Genomic DNA, 24,249 nt, shown 5'->3' with positions numbered 1-24,249 from the left:
TGTCGCCTTGCGCACGCGCACTGGCAGTGCTGCTGTCGCCCCCCCGCGGCCATGGAGCTTGGGGCTGCGCGGCGCGCGGTGCTCGCGGCCGTGCGGGGCACGCGCGCGGCCGACCTGCCCCGCCTGCTGCACTGGATGCGCCACTCCCGTAAGCGCCGCGCCCGGCGGGGCGCCCGGCGGCTGCCGGGGCGGGGGCGGGCGGAGCGCCCCAGGGCTGGGGGCGCCGTGCCCGGGGCGGGGCGCCGCTCCCCGCGCAAGCGTCTGGGCCTGCCGGGACGCGAGACGCTCGGGACACCGGCTGGCACCGGCCGGGCCGCGGCGCTCGAGGAGGCCGGGGCGGCGCCCGCCCGGCCCCTCCCGGCTTGCGGCGCTGCTGCCCCCGCGGCCGGGCCGCGGCCGCACCCTCCGCTGTGTGCCGAGCGGTGCCCAGGGCCGTGCCAGGGGCCGGCGGCGCTGCGGGGCGGGCCCGGCGTGACCCCCGAGCCCCGCGGCGTTACGGGCCGTGCGGAGCCACCCTGCCTCTGCCGCGCCTACAGGGCTTGGCTTGTTCAGCTCCACACGTGTTCACAGCAGCCTTTCCCAAGCTTGGAAGTAGCGATTTGAGCTCGTTTACAAACACTGCTTTCCTCATTTGATGCCATCTGAAATTAACACAGCTTTCTGGTAGCTTTCTTGTTTGTGCCTTGATATAATTTCATCGACGTGCTGCAATCAAGCATCTTGTGGCAGATGAAGAAGGGAAATGTGGGTCAGTGCACAAGCTGTTAATTTGCTGCTGAACCAAACAATGACACGGAAAACCTCAGTATAGGCAGCGCACTAAAGCTATAGGCACAAAGCGCCATGCTGAATAAACTGACTAAATGCTGCTTAGTCTCAGAGTATAGGTGCATTTTGCCATTGCAGATAGGAATATCAAAGGCCCCTCTGGTCCTTTGATCCAGTCTCAAGCATCCAGTATGTGTGTGTCCTGTTTATTAATTATTGCCTGCTGGGACAGTTAACCCTGACGATCATGCGTTGGAGATATTCATATGATACATTACTTCCCCAAGTCATGCCCTGCGATGCTAGGGTTATGCTTCCTGTTCAGGTCTTTTTCTCCCTCACTTCCACTTTAGGGGGGAAACACCTTCATAAGCAAACGGACAGGCACTGTGGTACAAAGGCCAGCTATGACACCAAGTAGTTGTCCAGCTGTCCAGGTACTTGGAACTGCAAACTCACTGTTGCCTTGTGATTTGCGGCTCCCACGGCCACTCACGTGGAGAGGCAGGAGAGATCCTTCTCGAGTGGAGTGGGCCCTCTGCTGGATTTACAGGAAGGGAATCAATTGGGAAAAGCGTTTACCATCCATGATGGGCACACTGCCCTCCCACCCAAAGGGGTTCTTTCCTAGCAGAGACATTGCCAGATGTTTCAGTGCATCTGTGAGTCAGCCTTCATGACTAGAGCAGGGATGAGACTCCCTAAGACCTGAAGGCTTAATTTTGATGGAAGTAGTTAGTGTTAATTGTAAATAAACATTGTTATTTTCTGTGTGTATGGATGTGCACACACATATGTATACCTATATATGTCTATGTTTATAGACACAGTGCTAGAGCAATCTGCTGTAAGCAGTACTTCATCCCTTCATCTTTGAGTCCTTGTCTGAATGCAATAGCATGCTCTGCTTGCTGAACAGTGCTTGGTTTACTGTAAATAATGTTGTTAGAGATTTAATATGTTCCAATATAAAAAATCTCATGGGATTTCATATGCAGTTGTTCATATTGCTTCTTCACTTAAAAAATCATCACAGCTCCTATAAACTATTATTAGTTTGGGTGATGTGCACATATGGCTTTCTCAGCTTCCTGACTCCTTTACAAATACAGTAAAGCACATGTGAACTTACTAGCGAAACTTGAAAATGCTGAACTGTTTCAGGTAGGAATCTAGTACTTATTATTTTGTCTGCTTTGATTCTATTATGGTGCATTTTTAGCCAATGGCATAGTTTATGTAGTTTATGTAAACTTTCCAAAATCCTTTGTCAATGAATACATTTCAAATTTTTTTTTATGCTGTAGCTTCCAAAATTTATCATAGTTTCTATGAAAGATAATATGCTATGGTTTCTAGCATTTATTAGATCATGATCTCTTAAATGTTTTTTTCTGAATTTTAGTGATCTAGATCTGTGCCTAGGTCTTTCAGTGAAAGGAAACATATTTTTGCTTCATATTTACTCTTCATAATTAAGATACAAACTAAAGTGTAGATCAGCTTCCAAATTTTGAACTACTTTGTGAGTGATACATCTTGTGTCCTTCTATTCTTTCTTTCATTGTTTGCATCAATAGTGATAGCTGCTGCTTCACTATGCACATCATCTTTAACTAACATAATTAGCTTTGCAGTTGTCATTCAATGGCTTTTCAACTCATATTCTGCAGATCAGAGGACAGAGTGGACAGGATATATAGGGCAATCAGAATCAAGCAGCTGAACTAATTATAATTTCATCTCTGTAGTGTCCTTGACAGGCCATCTTAAAAACCTTTTTTGCTTTAAGATCCTTTGTTTACAGGCTTGTGCTCTAATTATATTTTATACTAATTTTGTCTCTCAGAAAAAAAAGTTCACTGTCAATATCCTGGCTGGATGCTATTAATTAATATTCTGAGAAATCAAGTTGCATTTTAGGCATCTGCATCTTTGTCATTTGCTTACACTGTGTGATTGTATTTTGTGAAGTGCTGATGCAGTATAAAATTATAGGTAACTCTGTTTGTTCCCAGGTATGTCATTTGGGACATGTGACTTAGGCTAATTTTATTTCCCAGATTGCCACATTTGTGGAGAAATTTAGAGTCTATAGAATTTGGTCTCAGGCTACTGCTTGTAGACGTTACCATTTGGTGAACCTATTGATTATGATGTTTTAAGGAAAAGTATTAATGTTTGCCCAATTCTTGTGCTCTCTTGAGGTGCTGCAGTCTCCCTCTCTAACACAGATATATGTTTACATATAGGTATGTGGTAGGGGAGAGGGAATTAGAAAGCTTTATGCCTATCTATAAGAACTTTTCGTCATTAAACAATTAGGATCTGTTTCATTGCCTCTTTGGGGCATGAACCTGTTCCTGTTTGTCCAGTCTGCTTTGTCTGAATGATTGTGTTTATTTCCAATTTTCTGTTTTGTCACCTTGATGAGTGCAGGACTGGAGTACAAGAGAAATATCTCTCCCTTACTGCTTTTATTTGCTTACAGCATTGAACAGTAAGTGAGCAGAGGCATTGTCCTACAGGTCACATTCCTTCAGCCTTTCTGCAGTTTTCTCAGAGGTGCAAATATTTCAGGTGACGTTCCCAACACAACACTCTTGATGATGCTTCTTTTTGTATTGTTTCTCTGACCTGCTTCTTTGGCTGCATCCTTGACAGTAACTTTTACTGTGTTTTTCTGAGGGGGTGTTTTTCCCCCCCTCAGAATTGTTGCATTTGAATAATTATACTGCCCGTTATAACGCCTAGATAGTGCTGTGATAATTAATACTGGTTGGACTGAGGATAGTGAGGAGCTGGTAGGGGTTTCTGCTGCTGTACCCTGAATACAGCTAGGGAATATGGTGTTCTCTCTGTGCAGAGAGAAAACTTGTTTCATGGGAGATGTTAAAATGTTACCAGGTCTCTGTGCCACACAAAAATAAAAGCCTAGTCTTTGGCAATACAGATGTAGGAAAGAAACAAACCTCTGAGGAACAAAAGAAAAAAAGTTGTAGGGATGGGGAGATAATATTCTGAATGAAAACTAGGATAGGATAAACGTAAACAAAAATGGTATCTCCACAGACAAATAGTTTTCCTGTGGTAAAAGGGTTCCCCCCCTTCCTCTACTGCATCCTGTTCCTGTTTCTGTCAAAGTGTTGATCTTATAGTTTTACCTCTAACTGAGGAGGACTGAGTATGATTCCAGTGTTAGCTATAGTCAGGCTTTTTTTCCTCCCTCACACCTGTCTCTCAATTAAAGTGTACATGCATCCTTAGAGTTAAGCTCTGTATAAAGTGGTTGCCCTTTAGGATTGGTGTTGTTGCAAAGACAGACTTATTTATCACTTTTACTTGATTAGTGTTCCTCATAATAGAGATGCTCCAGTCTCTTAATCATCTTTGTAGCCCTTTAACTTGGTTACTGTTTTCTGACTCGCACACTGAATGCATGGAATGTTATTGAGAAATTTTTCCATGGAAGAGACAAATTCTTTAATAATAAAGAGAGTTATCTTATCTAAAGTAAAGACTCTTACATATTTTGAACAGAGAGAATGTTGAACACGTTCTCATTCCAATGATTTCTGACAAACTTTCCTTAGTAATTACAGGAATGTAAGTTTATTCAAGATTCTATTAATTTTTTTCTTTGTATGAATACAAAATAAAATAACCAGTCATGCTGCTTTTTTTTCTTTTTTTCCCCCTCTTTTGGGGTATTGTGAATTTTAGAAATTCCAAATCTTTATATGTGATGGAAGAAGACTGTTTTAAAGCAGCTGCTTAGCAACATTGCTTTGCTGTTTCACAATCAGCCAGCTCTTCCCACACACTGCAGTGAAATGTACGTCATTTCATGGTGACTTGTATTCCAGCTTTTCTTTTGACTTAGTCTTAGATCTCAAATCAAATTAAATAATAAGAGTTGGAAAGAAGAACAGGAATCTTTGGTGTCTTAACTTTCTTATAATAGGATGATTAATGCCTTAATATCCTTCTGCAATAACCATGTTCCAGAAGTTCTGGCTAAGAAAACCTGGGTGAAGCCCAAGAGCTAATTCAAACCACTTGGGGAAACCCCGCTGAAGATCCCCCTCAGTAAGGTCCCAGCATTTGATGTATAGCTTCTGTAAGAATTTGTGCATAGTCATATTCCCACTGTCATATTTGCACCTCCACTGCCCAAACTTTTAAGAATCTTCAGTATCAGAAGAGGTTGCATTTGGTACAAATGGGTGCTGGAGGAGAAAACCAGTGAAAGCAGAATTGATTAAGCGATCTGTGTACATGAACAGAGAAAAGGAAATCAGAGAAAGTAAATAAAGGAATACGAATTTCAATTTTGAGACTGAAGTCACCAAACCATTCTGTTTATTGGCAACTACTGAACGCCTTTGCTGTACTTAGCACCTTAATGCAGATTACAAAGCCTGTCTGTTACAGAGCTAATGTCAGTGAAGCACAGATAAGGTGACAAGATCCTTTTTGCTTTTTGTGTTCTGTTGTGGGATGTAAAATAGGTTAAGAAATATTTTTTCAGCAGGACTAAAACTGACTGTTCTAATACTAAATTTTGACTTTTTTTTTAGTCATGTAACAGTGTAATAAAACAATCTTACAAACTTTTTCCAATCTGTGCATTTCATTAGAAACTTTTAAATATCAAGCCAAGATTTTAAAGTGATGTACAGTGAATAATACTGATTATTCATACAGTACTCAAAATATTCAATATCAAAAGTATTACTCAAAATAATAATTGAATAATAAATCATTGCAAATCTAAGTTAAGGAGAAACAACATAAAATTAAGTACAAATCATGTTTTTTCTTGTGGATTTACTTGTACTGGGAGCAAACCAGTACAGCAACCAAGAGTCTGGCATACAATTTAGTCTTGTGACTTGAAATTTGAGGGCAGTCAGTGCTTTAGATTCAGGCTTTTAACAGGCAGTGAAGGAGAAGTATCTGACAAAATTAACCTAACTGGATTATGGAGGATGTGCTGATTTAGTAGTGTTCTGCATACAGAGAAGAAACTTCTCATCATACTTTTAGGAACACACCAAGTTTGTACTGCATTTTCAGTTATGTACTTTGTTATCTAGGCATTAGCACATTCTCAGACCTGCTAGGTAAAGTTATCAAATCATATTTTCACAAAAGAAGAGGAAACAGTATAAGAAAAAACTTGCCTCTTTTAATGATTCCTTACTATTGTCACTGCAAGTGAAACTGAAGTGGAATGAGTATATTTAAAAAGAATGAAAACTTGGGGTTCTGCAATGTGAGAAGTTGAGTATTTATTTTTTTGTGTGTGTGCCTGTGAAAAAGCAATTTAGTACAGGCCTTCATATCCAAATTGGTAGAAGTGATTTATCCAAGTAAAATATCCTTTCAGAAGAGATAAAAATAACATTGTGTTGTCACATTATTCCACTATTCTGTTTGATAAAGTAAAATGGGATGTTACCTGTGAATCATCAACTTTGGGAATAGGCATTCATTTGCTTTGTTGTGACAAATTATACTGATGTGAGAGAGGTCTCAAGAATACCAAGTACTTCTAAGTTGTTAGTCACTGAAACTTAGTAGCGGTGGGGAAAACTATTGATCCTAAAGTAGGTATGTGACTTACCTTGTTTAAAATTTAACTTTAAAGCTTCTTTCAATTAATCAATGTAAAAGACTCAGAGAACTAATGAAATAAGTTCTGGTTATATTTCTATTCAAAAAACCAATTACTTTCTACCAATAGCTGAGTATGCTTAGGGTTAGAAATAATATTTAGAGTTCCTGAAGTACTTGGTATACTGAGGTCACATTTTACTTCTCAAACTGTTTAGCCAAAAAAGGCGATAGTAGAGCTTTAGAGATGTGGTACTTCCTCCCTGACTTGTTCAGTATTATTAAAACACACTGAATTATTAAATTAAACTCGTATTAAGTTACATGGGTGTTAATATTTGCTTTTTACTTCAGTGAGTCCGAGTATATATCTAGAAGACCATAAGGTGCTTGCTGTTATGGTTGCCTTTGCTAAATCCTCTCCATATGACATGTAATCTTCTGTTGTCATTTGGCAATTGTACTCGTCTTCAATCATGTATTTTGCAGTACCAGGATGTTCAGATGTTGATATAGCGGTGCTGTATCTGGTGTAAGGCTTTGTGATATTCTCTTAGCTTGTGTAGAAAGGCTGAGTAGGACCAGGGTGTTAATGAGGCTTTTTGCAATGTGCTAATTAAATTTTATAAATGCATGTCGAATAGATCCAGTGGAACCAGTTTTTGAAGTAAAATACAAACTGTGCACTCAGACTTCCTCCATAAACAAATGATTGTGATTCATCCTGTAGTGTTTCATGAACTGCACATTTCCTGCTTAGTTGTCTGTTCAATGAACATTGGTTGGCTTGCAGAATCTCCATTTCATATATATAACAGGCATTAAAATGGTATCAAAAATAGATTTCTATTTTTGTTTCTTCTTTGAAGATTCTTTGTAAGGGGATGCTGAGATTCTCAAGAGTGAACAGTTTGCTAAGCACAGGGGTGGAGTTGATAAAACTGTAGCAGCAGAGGCAGAGATGTGTATTTTCATATTTGGCACCCGTGTTTCCTACTTGATGGCAATCTACAAATATTTACATACTGCAAAAGTAAATGAGTTATTGTGGTAGCTGTTGCTATTTCTTGCTTTGACAGGAACGAGGCAACTCTGCCTCAGAGTTCACTCACAGACTCTACACGCAAGTGTGGAGTGTTGCATATGCAGCTTCTGCTGCAGCTGCCATTTTGTCATCTCAGAAGGAGTGTGTTCAGACCTCCTTCTCCTTTTTTGTTCCTACATGTTACACTTTACAGTATTAACTGAAAGTTGGAAAGGAGCATTTCCATTTGTCATTTGTTTGTCAGTGTCAGTGTTTCAACAGTTTTTTGAGCTGCATATGTGTTGTAAGATTTTCCCTAGGACCTGTGTCATACAGAACATACAAGAACTTGTGTATGTCATACTTTGTTTCATAGGAAGAGCTCAGAGGGCCCCATGTACGATGGTCAGTGTTGTGACAGGTATTGCATAAACCAAAGTCAAGGCAGGGAAGGAGTATTCTGGATTTGAGGAAGATGAATGTGCTACCTGTCTCCCACTGAAGGTATCCATTTCTCTACTGTAGAGCTGGGACACTGAATAGTCTGGAGAGCTGTCTGCCACTAATGTTGACCAGGAAAGGTCACATAGACCATGAGGGAGCAGATCCTATTGAGGCACCAGCTCTGGGAGGAAGAGAGCTGAAGTTCTGCATTCATCCAGTGTGATATGGCAGGCCTGGTGGTCTAGGAACACTTTCTGCATTTCATTAAACGCTATATATGAATTTGATACTCTTAACAGGCAGTATAACAGCTGGATGAGCTCTCTTGCATAGTAATAGTATTGTTTTAAAGCAAGCACCAGATGTAGGGGCTTATTGCCCACAGGCACTGATCTGTACAGCTGCTAATATCAGCTTTCTACTCTCTTGTTCTGTCTGTAGCACGATTTTTCCTTTTGCTTCCTCAGACGTTATCCACCTCAGCAAACTGGCGCCTCTGCACTCTGAGGGTGTCTTGTGGTGCTGATGGTCCCAGTGAAGCTACAGTTAGATTTGCCACCTTCCCTTCCCATGATATCTGGGTTTATTTTCTGTGCTTTGTCATATCCATAGAAATCTTCCCTGAGCTGATCACAAAAATCACTCACTGCTCCTGGGATGTTCATAACAAAATTGTAAGTTGTTGGATGACCATGAGTTTACCAGGATGGGTGCTCATTAGAGGTTTCATAGTAAAATGCTGACAAGTTGGAGATGTTGCATTGCACCTGTTGTGTCTCTATCCCTTTCTCAGTGCAAAGTCTGTGTCTGTGTAGGAGGTCAGATTCTGGAGAATTTAGCTGTGAGTGCTTTGGAACAGTGAATTGTCTTCCTGTCGTATAACAACTGCCAATGGTAATGGCCCATCAGGGCCTTGGAGCATTACTGCTGTATATTACATAAAATATAAACCAAATATATCTTAAGGGAATACAGTTAATTTAAAGTTTCTGGTGCTTGTTATGGGGGAGTTCATTTTGGGACATGTTGAAAAAAACATTTACATTTGCACTCTTAAGAAAGTGTCTTGCACCAATGAATGAGGGTTTCTTTAATCATATTGTTCTCACTCCAGTGCTTAAGCAAAAAGCATTTCAGAAGCATTTCATAGTTAAAAGCTTGGCTGGTCTCTCTCTCCTATACTAGCCTTAAAATTTCTCACTGTTTTTAGCATTTCCTGATACACAGGAAAGGTGAAGTATATTAGTACAGAGAAACTTGTAGCATGTTCTATAGATTTATTTTGAACCTGCTTGCCATCAAACATTTCTGTACTAGTGTTCCCACCTGGAACAGCAATGTTAGCAAACATTATCTTTTTTTAAAACACCTGTAAAAGCTGTCAGATTTTCTTTTTGTGAGTAATGGAGGGGTATGTAAAAAGCACGTTCATTGCCCAACATGGTGGCAGTCTAAATAGAACAAGAAACAAACCAGAAGGAGTGGGAAAGAGAGAACATATATGTCTGTTCTTAGACAAGAATTAATAGATGGGTTTGGTATATTTTTTCAGGATTAGATTTGTGGTTGCTTTTTGTTGTTGTTTTTTGTTTCTTTTACAGGTATGTAGTTTTGACCTGAGATGTGCCTTAGTTTAGAACCAATCCAGCATCCTCAGAGCAGTGAGATGTCCAGACAAAAAGAAATTTTATCTAGTCCTTCTTTTGAGGAAAACATAACAGAAAAGGAACAGCAGATCTCGTGCCGACTGCCAGTTAGGAACATCATACTCTTAACATTAAAACTGGGGTGTGTAAGCAGGATATTGACTGCAAGATGTGAAAAGTCTGGTTCTTGCAAATAAACCTTTAGCTGGAGTGTCTGGTTCTCAATACTGCAGGTCATAAAGGATGAGAGAGTCCAGAAGATCCAAAGGGAAGTGTTGAGAATGATCACACTTCTAGAAAAAAAATGCAGGAAAGGTCTGGATAGGTGAATATTGTTTCTTCTTAGAAAAGAAGACTGATATGACACATGATAAGTCTTCAGAGAAGTAAATAGTTGCTGTATAATGGAGAGGAACAAACTTTTCTTTTTTCATTGCTAGTAGTGCAGAGAGTCCTGGGTTTAAATAGTGGCAGAGGAAATCTAGATTAGTAATTAAGAAAAGTATTCCTTTCTAATAGTAAGGGTAGTCAAGCACTATAATAGATTGCTAAGGGTGGTTGTGGAGTCTCCAGCATTAACAATTATTTTTTAAAGAATGGTTTGGAGAAGTAGTGACACTTATTATTGATTCAACCTTGGAGGAAGAAAGGATTAGTGAGTTCACAAGGTTTCCTTCTCGATCTTTTTTCTAGATGTCTTAAAAAAATTGTGTTGAAGTAATGCAGGGACATCCTAGAAAAACAGCAAAAATTTACAATGTGGCTTTGGAAAAATGTAGTGGTTTACATCCATTCCTATATTCTTTCCCATTTGAAATATTTTGATAGTTTAAGTCATGTAGAATGTATTGTGAGTTGAACTTTGAACTTGCATTTTCCCTGATTTTTTTAAGTACTTTATTAGAAAGATGGTATGTATAAAAAGAAACTTGCATATTAAAAAAAAAAGCCTGCATTTGGGCAACTATGAGTTTTATAATTTCTCCAATAGTTCAAAAACATCTTTGATGTTTTTATATCTTAAGCTGAAACAGTATCACTTTGGTGGCAGCCCAGACCATCATATGTAAGTTATGAGTTTATAAATATGAAAATAATTTGAGATTTCAGAAAAGCACTACATTTATTTTAAGTGGCAAAGTTATTACAATCCAAAAATCTCATTGGCTGGAAAAGCTAACAAAGGCTGAAAAATGCATTTGAATAAAAAAACCTTATCCATCTGGTGTTGTTTATGTCTTGCAACTGTATTGTACTGGTCATCACTTAGTCCACATGATCTACATATGATTGTGCAGCTGTTTTTGTTTGTCTTGATTTATAGATGACTTTGATGAGCTTGTGGTGAGTAACAACGATGTTGTGCTCAAAAATATTGCTGAAGATTTGCGGAATCGTTTACCCATCGAGGCAATGTTTACTTCGGAACATCAAGCTGTTCAGAAAGTAAGCTCATTGTTACGGTCTGCTTTTGCTGAACCACGTAATTTATTCTGATTTCATTTTTAGTAGTTGTTCTTAATAGAGAATGAGCACTGGATTGAGGTATAGGAAATCTCAGTTTGGTTCTCAGGTCTGCTTCTGCATGTTTGCCTGACTCCAAGAAAGTTGCTTCATAGCTCTTAATACTTTGATTATAAGTTATTTGACATAGCTTTCATTCTGTGTGGTATGGCACCTGTCACAGTGATTCTCTAATGTTAACTCCATAATAAACTCTAATAGCACCCTTAAAGAAAACAGAAATGCAGGGCCAGTGTTTCACTGTTGCCATAATGTGGGCAGCCCAGGATGATTTCCAGCTTTTTTCAGATTCTGATGGCTCAGAAAGAGGTGGGCTGAGAGTTCTGTGGGAGGCGAGAGCACCTTTTCTACTTGAGCTGTCAGTATACAAGGAAAGTTAGTGCATTTCCCAGAGAAGTGATGTGTAGCTTTTCAGTGGAAAAAGTGGATTGACCACACACAGCAAGCCTGGATGAAGATTATACCCCTTGAAGTGATGAGAAGGCAAGCATCCCTACTTTTGATTGAAAGTGACACCCATGTTAATCAGGGACGTTTCTAGATTGAGGCATAAGGCATGAAGATGAGAATAGTCAGTTGAGGCTGAGAAGCAAAGTTGCCCTTTTTCCTAAATTTAAGTTACGTTCTCCTCATTAAAGAGGAAGAGAAAAAGCTTCCTTTACCCTGTACCTCCTCTGTGGCCAAGTAAGCACTAGGGAGACAAACTCACGTCAGGTCCCCTACCCAGCTATCGAAACCAGCTTGCTTTCCTCTGTCAACTTCCACTTACTGGTTATTTCAGTGGAATTTGATGATCCAGTTTGCAGGTAGGATTTGTTTAATTTTGATTTGTAACTTCTGCATAGGGAAAAACATGGATCTTGGGGATTTTGGGAAAGGTAGGATGGTGGGGCAGTTAACCATGTGACAGTGTAAGTGAAATTAAGAGACTTGGTTATGCCTTTCTAAGATTGTGTTCCTCTTCTCAGATACACCAGCATCCACTGCCCATGATTCATGTTGATGCATTCCTTTATGATGATGATGTTGTTGATTCATTGTGTGAGGAAGGGAAAATGAGTAGGAGCTACTGCACAGAGTGTGGCTCATACAAAACTGCATCTTTAGGTAAGTGCTCTTTCGGGAACACGAGAAACAAGTTCAGTTTAACTAAACTGGTTTGTGCAGTGACTCAGCTGGACAACACAACATCTGGCTGATGGAGGGCTTTGTCCAGACCGGTGCAGTACAGAGGCCAGAATTATTTCCCATAACCAGTGGAAGGAGACTCCTGCAAACGTAAGTGGAATTAATTTGCAGTATGTGAGTGATGCTAGTTGCCCACAAAAACTGGACATGTAAGAGGCAGGGCTACGTACCACTGGAAAGGAAGACGCGAGAGGAAGACAATACTGTAGGAGTCCACGCAGTAACCTTGGCCTGGCCTCACATGCTGAAAAACAGTAGAAAGCACCATCTGTCTTAAAGCTTGTGTGTGGTGTGGTACAGATCAGTGCTGTTGCCAGTATAGCACAGGCATTGAAGGAATGGTTTATATGAAGAACCTTCTGTTCCTTAAAACCTTGGAGTTGAAATTTAAAGCTATTAGTATGCTCATAAAAATTTTTGCATGAATTGTGTTAGGCCTTAGGTACCATGTTTCCTTTTCCAGTTAAACAGTTCCAAGTTACTTTTTTTGTATTCTTTAACATATATCACTTGCAGAAAAAGGTAGTTCAGTTTCGTGAAGGATTTCAAAATTCTCCATGTAAGGCAAGGAATCCCTAGACTTGGGACAGATTACTTGGCAGGCTACCTCTGATCTGCAAACCCTGGTGTTCCAGGGTCCCCAGCACTAGTTCAGACAGGAAAACCATGCGCGTTTTCAGTGATGATAACTCCTCAGGTTATTATTTCATTGGTTAATAACACAGTAGTTAGTACTGCCCACCCAACACCTTTGTTCTGTTCTTATTTCCCAGAGTTTATTTCGCATTCCTTTTCCCTCATGGAACTGAAGTTTCTTTATCAACATGTACTGCCTGACCTGACAGGAAAGGTAGTGGTTGACGTTGGCTCCAGGCTTGGTGCAGTGCTATTTGCGGTAACTTCCAGCACAGGAATTCATATTTTATTACTGTGACAAATATTTTCCCTCTTCTCTGACTGCCTACTCTTTTACTCCATCTTGGATGGGTCATTCTGAGAGGCACCTCTGATCTGACTCTCTGCGTAGTATAAGGTGCTGTTTACTAGCAATTTCAGTTCTTCCTGTGTTCCTCACAAGAGGGAATACAAATGATCTTGCTTACGGAGAGGAAAAGTCTGTTGTCCAACAGAATAGCATATTGCTGTCACACATGCTGCTCTTTTGCTAGTTCCTGCTGTCTCTTTCATAAGTAAGTTTGTCCTCTAATATCTTGACCATGCCTATATATAGATTCATTATGTTAAATTCCTTTATGAAGCTGACAAACTGTTAAATTGTACAAAGGAAGACTTTGATATGAACTTGTCTGCAAAAACATATTGTCCTGCTCTGTGTTTTAAAATGCACATAAAATACTTCATTGAGAAACTTGAGTGCAATTTTGATTGCTTTTGGCATGGCTGGTGCAACATATGGCCAACAGCAATGCAAAACACACATTACTATTTTCTTTAAAAAGTCAGTGGCTGTTTAGGGCTCAGTCTTGGAAACACTTGAGCATGTAATTCTACTCATCTGAATAATCTAATTTTGGGACTACTCAAATGAGGAAAGTTACTCCCATTTGTAAATATTTGCAGCATTGGGTCCTTAAATGGTAACACTTTTGCTAGGCTGAATTTGTTTTGAAGTACTTAAATGCTTGTATTGTTATAGTAGAAGATATTCTCAAATAAAGCGCTCTTTTAAAAAAGAGTTCTCCTTTATAATATGTTCTTGCCATGGAGGAGGGGTGACTTCACCTTCGCAGGTTGCTTTTCTACTCTCTGAGTTGAGTGGTTTCAGAAAACATTAATAATTAAGTTGTAGTACATGGGTATCTCAGATACTCTGTATCTTCAGCATTGTTTGCTTGTCTTTGCCATTGTTGGCAAAGTGTAATTATTATGTTCGGTGGAGACAGTGGCACTTAAAGCAGAGTCTTCTTTAGGGCCCTGTATGCTCAAGTATTTGTACTTTTCTTTCCCTAACATCTCCAACAACTTTCCAAAATCTCAGTCCAAAACCGAAGCTATTTTGGGGGGGGCTTATTATTAAGGCATAATTTAGCTTTTTTTCCCCCATATATACCTCTATGAAGCATCTGAAAATGTTAGTAATACAATAACTTAGAGGTGCTGACAAAGACTTTGGATCAAAATACCCCATGTACGTTGTCCTCTATTTTCACTCATTTTGACTATATGTTATGTCTCATGTTTTTGTTTTCTTTTTTTCGTGCTATTTTCTTCTTCCGTTCTCCCAAGAAACAAAATTATGCATTCTTTTCCTTTTGCACTATTTTTATAACTTGTTTTGTACAGCTTTTTTCCTTCTTAGATTGTTTTCCAACTCTTTTGCAATTAAAGTGAAGTTGGAACTTTCCTCTTCTTTTTATTATTTTGATGTGTCATTTTGGATCTCTTACTAAAATTTAAGAGATGTAAGTGGGAATTGCCAAATCAGGGGCTTAGCTCTGAAAAATACATCGCGTCCACTGAAAGACATTTCTCAACTTCCTGTTTTAAAATGTTTTTTTAATCTTAACTTGTGTTTTATTCTTTTCTTTTTAATTGAAAATTTTGAACTTGTTTTAAAGGCATTGCAGTTACTAAATTTCCTTTTCCTAATGTAGGGTTATCTTTATAGCTCAGCATCCCAGCTGTATGGAGTAGAAATGAATGCAGACTTTTGCAAGTTGCAAGAACTTATGATTACAAAATATGAGTTCATTGACAGAATAAAGGTAAGTAAATATAATGTTTTAGTTTATGTACCTTTAATCACCATGTACTGGGTATTCTGTTTATGTGAATGGCTGGTAAATCAGCAATCTTAGAAGTTTCTGCCTTTGCTTGTTCTGGTCTGAAACAAAGGCTTTGCATTAGGGAAAAAAAAATCTCATAGCAGAAGAGGGAAATTATCAAAATATGATTCACTTAGCCTTTTTCCTGAATGGACTTACCCGTTGGCTCACACAAAACATATATATCTGTTTCTCCCAGTGAAATCAATGACATTATTGCCACTCACTTCTGTGAAACTGAGTGTATGAAGAATTTCTGTTACTAATACACAACTAAACGTCTGTGATTTGCTGTTGTCAGCAGAAGGATGTTTGTAGGACTTAGAGCTATTGGTATTGCCTTATATAGAATGTCAGTGTATATGTACCTTCCACAAACAAAATGTGTTTCAAACAATGTGATATCATTATGGGAACCATGTCCCTAGTCCCATTATGGGAATAACTACTAATATTTTAATGAGGAAAAAAATTCCTTTCTGGAGAATACCAGTTATTTTGTTACCAGCAAAAGTTGGTAAGTAGAATATGCTGGGTATAATACTGGCTTTAATCCAGTTTTGTATGCATGTGCTCTTGAAAGAATTCACACAAATTGCCGAGTATAGTAATTTCTTGGGAATCAAAGAATTTTAAACTAGAAATAAATAATAAATGTAAAATATTTAACACAGGGTAAGCCGTATCATTAGGTTGCTCAATTCAATCCCAGTTGCTGACAGTTGATCCAGAACCTTTGGCTTTTGCATATGTTTTGTGTTCATAACACCTTATTGTGATGAAACTGAAAGTACAGTTAGGAACTCTGTCAAGTTAATTCAGTGGAGCTGGAGACCTGTAAGTATACTTTTCATAACCTTATATGTTCTTCATTATAGGTTTTTTTGGTTTTCCTTCACACCTTGTAATTCTGCTGAAGTATTCATTTTGGAGCATAAAGATAAGAAGATAATATGTTTTCAAAGCAGTGCCTGAGGACTTAGCTATTTGAGTCTCATTAGACTGAATTGGTCATGTGACTCCTGTTATCACACTGCTTTGAACATTTCAATCTTAGATTTTTATTTCACCCCCAAATGAATCCTCTCCAGAGAGAATACCAGCTTGAAAAACAGTGAGAATCCCATTGCTGATAATAATTTATGACACACATTTGAAAAACTTTTAGGAGACCCTTCTTAAATAGCAATTGTTGTTTTCAAGATATTCTGAATTTTTATTAGACCGTGTTCTCAAAGGACAGCAAAGTGAAATGATATTTTTAGTGGCTAAATCTCTGAGTGAACCTTGGGTTTCATTGGTCAACACTTGGTTTGTTAAAGTACATAGAAGGTTGCTCAGCATCTTTTGCCATTTGAGCAAACATTTAAATACTGTGAGGAAAGTAAACAGTTCAACAGATCTTAGGAAACTTGAGACCTCAATTCAGAAATTGCCTGTAATTGTGAAAGGCTTGATGTGTATTCCATGGGGCAACAGGGTAGTTTTAAAATCAGTTGCTGGTTCCTCTGTTGTGCCAGCACACAGCCAAGCAGATCAGGGAACCGGTCCAGCTGAAAAAGAACCCAGCAATACTGGGGTTTTGACTAGAGCAGTACCTGGTCTGGCTCATGGTGCAGCCACACATGCTTATGTGGTCCCACATTCCCCAACAGGAATGAGGATATGTTTGTGGAGAATGAGGTGCTTAGGTGACTTTGGTCAGCTCAGTCGCCTACTCTGTAAATGCAGAGTAATTTTAAGTTAAGTATCATTCAAGTCAAGGAAACATCAACATAACGTTAACAGTTTCCCAGTAGTTTAAACATCTTTCTGAATTGTGGCTTAAAATATTAGAAATGCCATTAGTAGAGCATTAAGAAAATTTAGTGCTAATCATGACTTCTTGTGCTGCAAGAAGTCCACTGGTGGAACAGTTCACCACTCATTGTATAGATTAAAGGACAGCTGCTCAGGTGGGGGGTTTTATACAGAAATTCTGTGGGTTTGTTATTTTTTTCCCTTTAAGGATAAGAGATTAAAGAGAGTTTGTTAGGAGGAGAAATACATAATTTACCCTCAGAACAAGTATTGATATATTGTTAAGTGGGCAAAATGTTTTTCAACAGGTGTTCTGATAAAAATCTATACTAACATTCAGCTTTTCTCTCCAGTATCGGTAGGATTTGACAAAATGTGAAATGTTGAATCCATCAGATTAGTGTATTCCCAGCTCAACCTAGTAATAGGTCACACAAGAAAGAAAATAAGTTGTTCAGATTTTCTGACAATTTTCAACATACAGGGATGCACTTTCAAACAAAATTTGTGGAATGCAATATTCAGATAGACTTTCTGCCTCTTATCACAGAATCACAGAATGGTTCAGGTTGGAAAGGACCACATTGGGTCATCTGGTCCAACTGCTTGCTCAAGCAGGGTCATCCCAGAGCACATGGCACAAGATTGCATCCAGGTGGTTCTTGAATGTCTCCCCTGGGGAGAGGGAGACTCCACAACCTCTCCGGCAATCTGTTCCTGTGCTCAGTCACTCACACAGTAAAGAAGTTCTTCTTCATGTTCAGGTGGAACTTCCTGTACATCAGTTTCTAGCAGGTTGCCTCTTGTCCTATTGCTTGGCACCACCGGGAGGAGCCTGGCTCCATCCTCTTGACACCCTCCCTGCGGATTCTTACAGTCATTGATGAGGTCCCCTCTCAGTTGTCTCTTCTTGAGGCTGAACAGGCCCAACTCCCTCAGGCTTTCCTTTTAAGAGAGATGCTCCAGTCCCTTAATCATCTTTGTAGCCCTCCACTGGACCAGTTTCAGGAGCTCTTGTACTGTGGAGCCTGGAATGGAACACACCACTCCAGATGTGGCCTCACCGGGGCTGAGTAGAGGGGCATGATCACCTCCCTCAACCTGCTGGCAATGCTCTTCCTGCTGCACCCCAGGATATCATTGGCCTTCTTGGCCATATGACTCACTGCTGGCTCATGGACACCTTGCTGTCCACCAGGACCCCCAGGTCCTTCTCTGTAGAGCTGCTTTCCAGCAGTTCAGCCCCCAGCCTGTACTGGTGCCCAGGGTTATTCTTCTCCAGGTGCAGGACCCTGCATTTGCCTTTGCTGAATTTCAGTCTGTTCCTCTCTGCCCGTCTCTCCAACGTGTTGAGGTCCCTTCTGAAGGGCTGCACAGCCCTCTGGGGTATCAACCACTCCTCCAGCTTTGTGTCCTCAGTGAACTTGCTGAGGAGGCATCTGCCTCTCCATCCAAGTCACTGATGAATGAGCTAAGCAATACTGGGGCCAGTATTGAACCTTGGGGGACACCAGTACTGACAGGCCTCCAGCTAGACCCTGTGCCGCTGATTACAACCCTGTGGGTTCTGCTGTTCAGACACTTCTGAATTCACCTCACTGTCCACTCATCCAGTTCACAAACCCTGAGTTTGCCTATGAGGATGTTGTGACAGTGTCAAAAGCTTTGCTGGAGTCGAGGTAGACAATATCCACTGCTCTCCCCTCCAGGTAGTTGTTTCATCATAGAATTCAATCAGTTTGGTCAAGCATGGTTTACCTCTAGTGAATCCATGCTGATTACTACTTATCCCTTCGAAAGTTGTTCTGATTTATATTTCTCCTCAGATTGGGGATGCAGAATAATAGAATATCCTGAGTTGAAAGCGACCCACAAGGATGAGGGTCATCGAGTCAGATTGATATACTTCTTTGTCTTTAAGAGGAAGTCAAACACATCTTGTCAGAATGTTAATGAACATCTATATTTTCCTGTCTCACCTGTTTTGAAAAATGACATGATGTGCTAATATCCTTTTTGTTAGGTGAAGGTAGATGAAATCAAAACAGCTCCTCCTATGCTGACTGGAGAGGTAGTTGTTTAGTAAGGTAAAGCATTTGCTGTTGTCCAGTGACACTGAGCATCCTGACTTTCCAGCATTCCCAGTCCCAACATGTGTTGTGAGAATTCATCTGTCAAGTCTGAGTCTGTAGTGTCTTTTCTAGCTATAATCTTTCAGTAATCCACTGACCCTGTGAGATGCCTTTTAATATCCTCAAAATAGCTTCAACTATCTTAGCTCCTTTCCTGAAATTGGTGAACATTTCTCATAAAATATAGGCAAGTTAAATGTAACAGCCATCACATGGCACACAGAGTTCCAGACCAAAAATCAGATGTACTTTATTTCACTTTACATAATGGATTAAGTGTTTTAATTGGATAAATCTTTTTTAAAAATTTTTTAAAGGTTATTCTGGTTATTTACTTCAGTTTTATCTACGGTGAAGCCAGTGAAATGCCCGTTTTTGTGACTGGTTCAAAATGGTGGTAGCAGGTGCTGTGTTACACTGACAAGCTTCATGACTACATGAAGGCTGTATTTGTCTCTTAATTTATGCCTTGTGAAAATTTTCTCCTTCAGGTGGTTCATGCAGACATCTGTACTCAGGCTTCACTTCTTCAGAAGGCTGATGTTGTTGTAATGAATAATGTCTTTGAATATTTTCTTGACAGACAGGAACAGGTCAGGTAAGCTCTGTGTCCAGACAAGTTATCTATTTCTTTGGCAATGTGTGTGTAACCTTGTGAGTTATGGCAAACCTTAAGGTTGTGCTTTTTGAAGTCACATACATAAATTACATCAGGTAATTGTTTTAAACTGCCTACGCTTAATTGTTACACTGCTAAGGTGTAATGGCAGTATGTATTGTTAAACTCACTAAACACTGCTGCTTTGTTTACCCAGACCTTGCCCTGAATTTCTGCACTGATCTGTTAAACAAGTATCTTGCTGCTAAAGGATCTGAAATTAGTGTATCAGCATAAAGCTTAATCTTCAGAAGAAGACAGGTCACTCGACTAGTAGATGTCAGAGCTTTAATATAGATGCACTGCAATGCATGGTTATTAATATTTCTAATATATCTTCATAAGCATGTGGTAGCAAACAAACACGTGGCTAAGGTTTTCTTTCAGGTACAAGACCCTCACAGAAAAGCTTTTGCTAATCCAGCAGCATCAGTTTAAGATGTAAATAACTTGATCATCTGAAGTTACTGTTCCTTTAGAATGGGCAGTCAAAAAGGAGTACCTGGGTTTCCACTGTCCCAGCTAAGTCTTAGTTTCAGCTAAGGCTTTTCCTACTGCCCTGGATACCAGGTGGTAATGTCAACAGAGTGGATGGGTGAAGGGCAGTGGTTGTTTCAAAATGTAAGGAGATACATTTCCAGACACATGAATGAGAATTCATTTGATTCTGTGGTAACTCGGAGATAGTGGTTTAGTGTTGCATTAGTAGTGTGAAGACAAAATACATTTGAAAAGTGCTTGAAATTAAATTCTTTTTAGTCTGAATTGCTGTGCTGTTAGAAATTATCTGACTTGCAAAATCAGAAAAAAAGGAATGCTGGGGGCTATATTTAAATATTCTGATTACTAGTGTCTTAAGAGAAGTACTTTGTCACGACTGCAAGGTATTTATGTAAAGAGCAGCTTGTCGTGAAGCTTAATAGAATACTGTGCTTAGAGACTGGATTTTCTCCAAACCCAAAAGTTTAAAGGGGCCAAATGTCGATGTTTAATCCTAGTTCAAAATGGTGTTGACAATACCAAATGGCATACATGTATGTATCAGAGTTAAAAAGCTACTGACATTGTAAGACCGTATATTCCCTGTGTTTTTAATAAGAAGCTTGATTTTGTTCATGCAAAGATATTTACTTAGATAATTATAGTGACTGATAAGCATGTATGGCAAGTCCTTAAGCTTAGTCTACCTCTACCCAATAAACTATGTTAGATTCATTTTATATCAAAGGTGGGGAGTTTTCCCCTAAAAATTGGTGACCTACTTTTAAATATGTTTCAGAGCTTGGGAATTTATTGCTTGTAATATAAGGAAAAGAGGGTCCTTATTAGTGACAGTTCCCAGTCTTCAAGAATCACTTTCAAAGCTCCAGGTAAGTTCCCTCAGCCAGTTTTAGCCGACACACTTTGTCATTTTCTATCAAAGTGGCAGTTCTTTAGCTGAGATTAGCTGCTTGCCAGTATTGCTGTAAGGAAGGATATTTAATTTTGTGCAGAGGTTAAAAGGTATAGGACTCTGGATTCTATGTCCAGGGTGACCACCAAGACATCTTCCTGTACTTTGATTGTCCTCACCTGTAAAATGAAAATCTCTGCCTATATCAATACACTGCATGAATCATTGTATTATCATGTGTTTTATTAAAAAAATACCTTAGCTGTGAGGTTAAACTCTTGAACACTTCCAGAGATGGTGACTCTACCACTTCCCTGGGCAGCCCCTTCCAATACTTAATCACCCTTTCAGTGAAGAAATTCTGCCTGACATTCAGCCTGAACCTCTCCTGGCACAAGTTGAGGCCATTTCCTCTTGTCCTGTCACTGGTTGCCTGGTAGAAGAGACCAACCCCCACCTTGCTGCAACCTCCTTTCAGGTAGCAGTAAGGTAAATCTTGAGCCTCTCTTTCTCCAGGCTAAAAACCTCACAGGACTTGTGCTCCAGACCCTTCACCAGCTCCATTGCCCTTCTCTGGACACAATCCAGCACCTCAATGTCTTTCTTGTAGTGAGGGGCCCAGAACTGGTCACAGCACTCGAGGTGCAGCCTCACCAGTGCTCAGTACAGAGGGTCCTGCTGGCCACACTATTTTTGATACAGGCCAGGATGTCATTGGCCTTCCTGGCCACCTGGGCACACTGTCATCAGGGTTTTTTCAGGTATAGGGGTAGAACTTCAGAAATACAGAGGTATTTAGAGACTTCTAGAGGCAAAACCTTGTCTCTGTTTAGTTCTGCATTTGCACATTGCCTTGAAATGTGACAAACTGAGAGAAAGGGACATATTAAAGAAGGACAATCCCTGAGGATACTCTATTTTTTAACCTGCTGTCAGCATAGAGAAGTACTCATAATATGGCAGTATGAGCTGTTGGAAGTACAGATTAGGGAGAGATGTGGTCTCCCAGCTAGCCAAGTGATTACCATCAGGGGTCTTGAATCAGTGACATCGGCTTTAAATTGGGGTTAGAAACAGACACAACGACAGTGCATCTTCCAAAGATGTTGAATGCCCTGTGCTACTGCTGTTCCCTGAGTAGTAACTGCTTCTGATGGACCAACCTCTGCTCTCTGTCCACTCTACCATCGGTCATTGGTAATGTGTGTGATGCCTACACAAATTACGTGGCCTGGCTTTAGTTAGGAAACAAAACACTGACCATCCATGACGAGGTTATTTATAAAGGGACTCGCTCACCACAGTAGTCAGCTTTAAAGAAATTGAATCAATTGTTGCCTGTATGCTGATGTGTGAAATAGATCCTCAGCCCCAGGAGCAGCAGTGGTGTCATTTGACCTTATCTTGGAGCAAGCCATAGTCACGCAGCAGCTGAGAAGTCCTCTGTAGCCTTAATGCAATACTTCCTGGGTGTAAAACAAGAAAATACTTGTGATTCTTCCATGGTACTGTTAGCTGCTCCCTCAGCACTCCCTCAAAATGTTGTCCTCTGATCAGGACGTTTGAGGCTTATACAAATGCATATAGAGAGGCAGTTGTAATATGCTAGCAAAATATCTAGACTATTGACTGAGATAGTTTTTTAAAATTGTCTTTATTCTCACCTATATAAGTTAAAATGGCATTTCCAGAAATGAATTTATCATTGCTGCATAATTTGGAATGACTAATCTCTCATATTATGTCTTGCTTTCTTAATGTTGTACTGACCTTGAAACTCCCGCTGTTTCTCAACATGGTGTTAATTTAAGGATCTGTTTTCGTTGTTTCAGACAGATGTACAGCTCAGCCAATGGGTCGAAGAGATGCAGCTAAACTATGATGTGTATATGGAAAAGGATGTTGACAGAGAAGCACTTGAACAGATACATTTATACAAGATTCTGTAGTACCTGGAAAAATTTACTAGTATCCTTATAATATCATATATTTTGGGTCTGAAATGAATTTGGATTGATTTGTGTGAATAAATCAGATCAAAATTTATATTGTGATTAATCTGAGTCATACACGTGGTTTGTAATGAAAAAGAGTCTTTGGAAACAGGTTTTCTTATGAAGGCATTTATCTCAACAGAGTATTTTGACTTTTAACTAGAAGATATGCTCATGGTTTAATTTTTGCAGAAACGGTAGAAAGAGTGGCTACATACTGATGGTAAAAGAATTTTTCATCACTAGCATTGTGCACTGCCAATGTTTGCTAAATATATCAAACCTAAGAATAGTGCATCGTTATTAATATGAATGATAAGAATGCATTTAGCATAATGTTACTTAAAAGCTGTAGTGCTGTTTCATTTTGGTATAGACCATTTATTATTATCAGTAATAATATTTACTGTCAGCAGTATTATCTTTAGTGTTCCTCCTATGGAATTTGTAGGTTTTCTTTCCAGGGTCTGCTTGGTAACCAGAGTGTCTACTGGCATCTGTTATGAGAGAAGCAAGTTCATCCATTTAGTTAGTTGTCCTTAAGGTGGGTATTAATATAAAATACTAAAAGACACCAAGGAGCCATTGAGAATTAATACAGCAAGTCTGGGACAATGGAACTCTTGCACCTTCTGCACTTCTGCTGGGGGTGGTAGGAAGTATAATAAGGGGTTAAGAAGCTGAAAATTCTGAACAGGTGTCACGGCTTAGCAGAGGCTTGGTGATGGCGTAAAACATTGGAAATTCGTAACAGAGCCTCCTCAGAGAGAAAAGATCCACATACGCCCACCACATTTATATTTAGATTTTACGTTCTAAGGATGTGAAGCTTTTAGTCAGCTGAAGAATGTTTTGGGTTTTAGCAAACATTAACAATCCAAGTGCAAAAATATTAACTTCAGGGGTTTTGGACTAAGTATATTGTGAATTTAGAAGCACTGTTAAAAAGTTTGCTGCACAACTTCTGTCTAGTGTAAATGGGAAAACATTAAATTGGATTTCAGTCTTCAAATTATTTACATGTCAGTGACCTTAATAATATATGCTGTAAGCAAAAAAGATCAGTGGCCTTTAGGCACTCACTGACATAGTAAGTAAATGGCACTGTAGATAGAATAGTGAGTGGTAAGAAGTCTTATTTTCATGGTCTGTTTGAAGTGGAAGAGGATGTTTTAACTTGAGTGATACTGAACCACTGCCCAAATACTATGTTGAATCTATACTTCAGGCATTTAAAAACGAACAAAGATGGAAAGCTTTTCTTAAAATGTTT

General features: G+C 39.5%; 1 protein-coding gene across 2 annotated transcripts; it reads left to right on the top strand.

Moving 5' to 3' along the window:
* Nucleotides 1–43: 43 nt before the first annotated feature.
* On the top strand, nt 44–24,244 carry LOC113990940. Of its 2 annotated transcripts, none has more exons than XM_039386587.1 (8): nt 44–148; nt 10,826–10,947; nt 11,994–12,132; nt 12,987–13,108; nt 14,829–14,939; nt 19,423–19,529; nt 20,869–20,959; nt 22,815–24,244. In XM_039386587.1, exons 1-8 carry the CDS (start codon nt 52–54, stop codon nt 22,929–22,931), a joined length of 906 nt encoding a protein of 301 aa, XP_039242521.1. In that variant the 5' UTR covers nt 44–51; the 3' UTR covers nt 22,932–24,244. The 2 variants fall into 2 exon arrangements, with proteins under 2 accessions (XP_039242521.1, XP_039242524.1); XM_039386590.1 differs by lacking the exon at nt 44–148 and adding an exon at nt 429–748.
* Nucleotides 24,245–24,249: the final 5 nt, after the last annotated feature.

Source organism: Pipra filicauda, unplaced genomic scaffold, assembly GCF_003945595.2.
Source record: "Pipra filicauda isolate LSUMZ 115617 unplaced genomic scaffold, ASM394559v2 scaffold11_size5308982_pilon, whole genome shotgun sequence".
Lineage (NCBI taxonomy): Eukaryota > Metazoa > Chordata > Aves > Passeriformes > Pipridae > Pipra > Pipra filicauda.
This window is presented reverse-complemented; position numbering and strand designations above follow the sequence as displayed.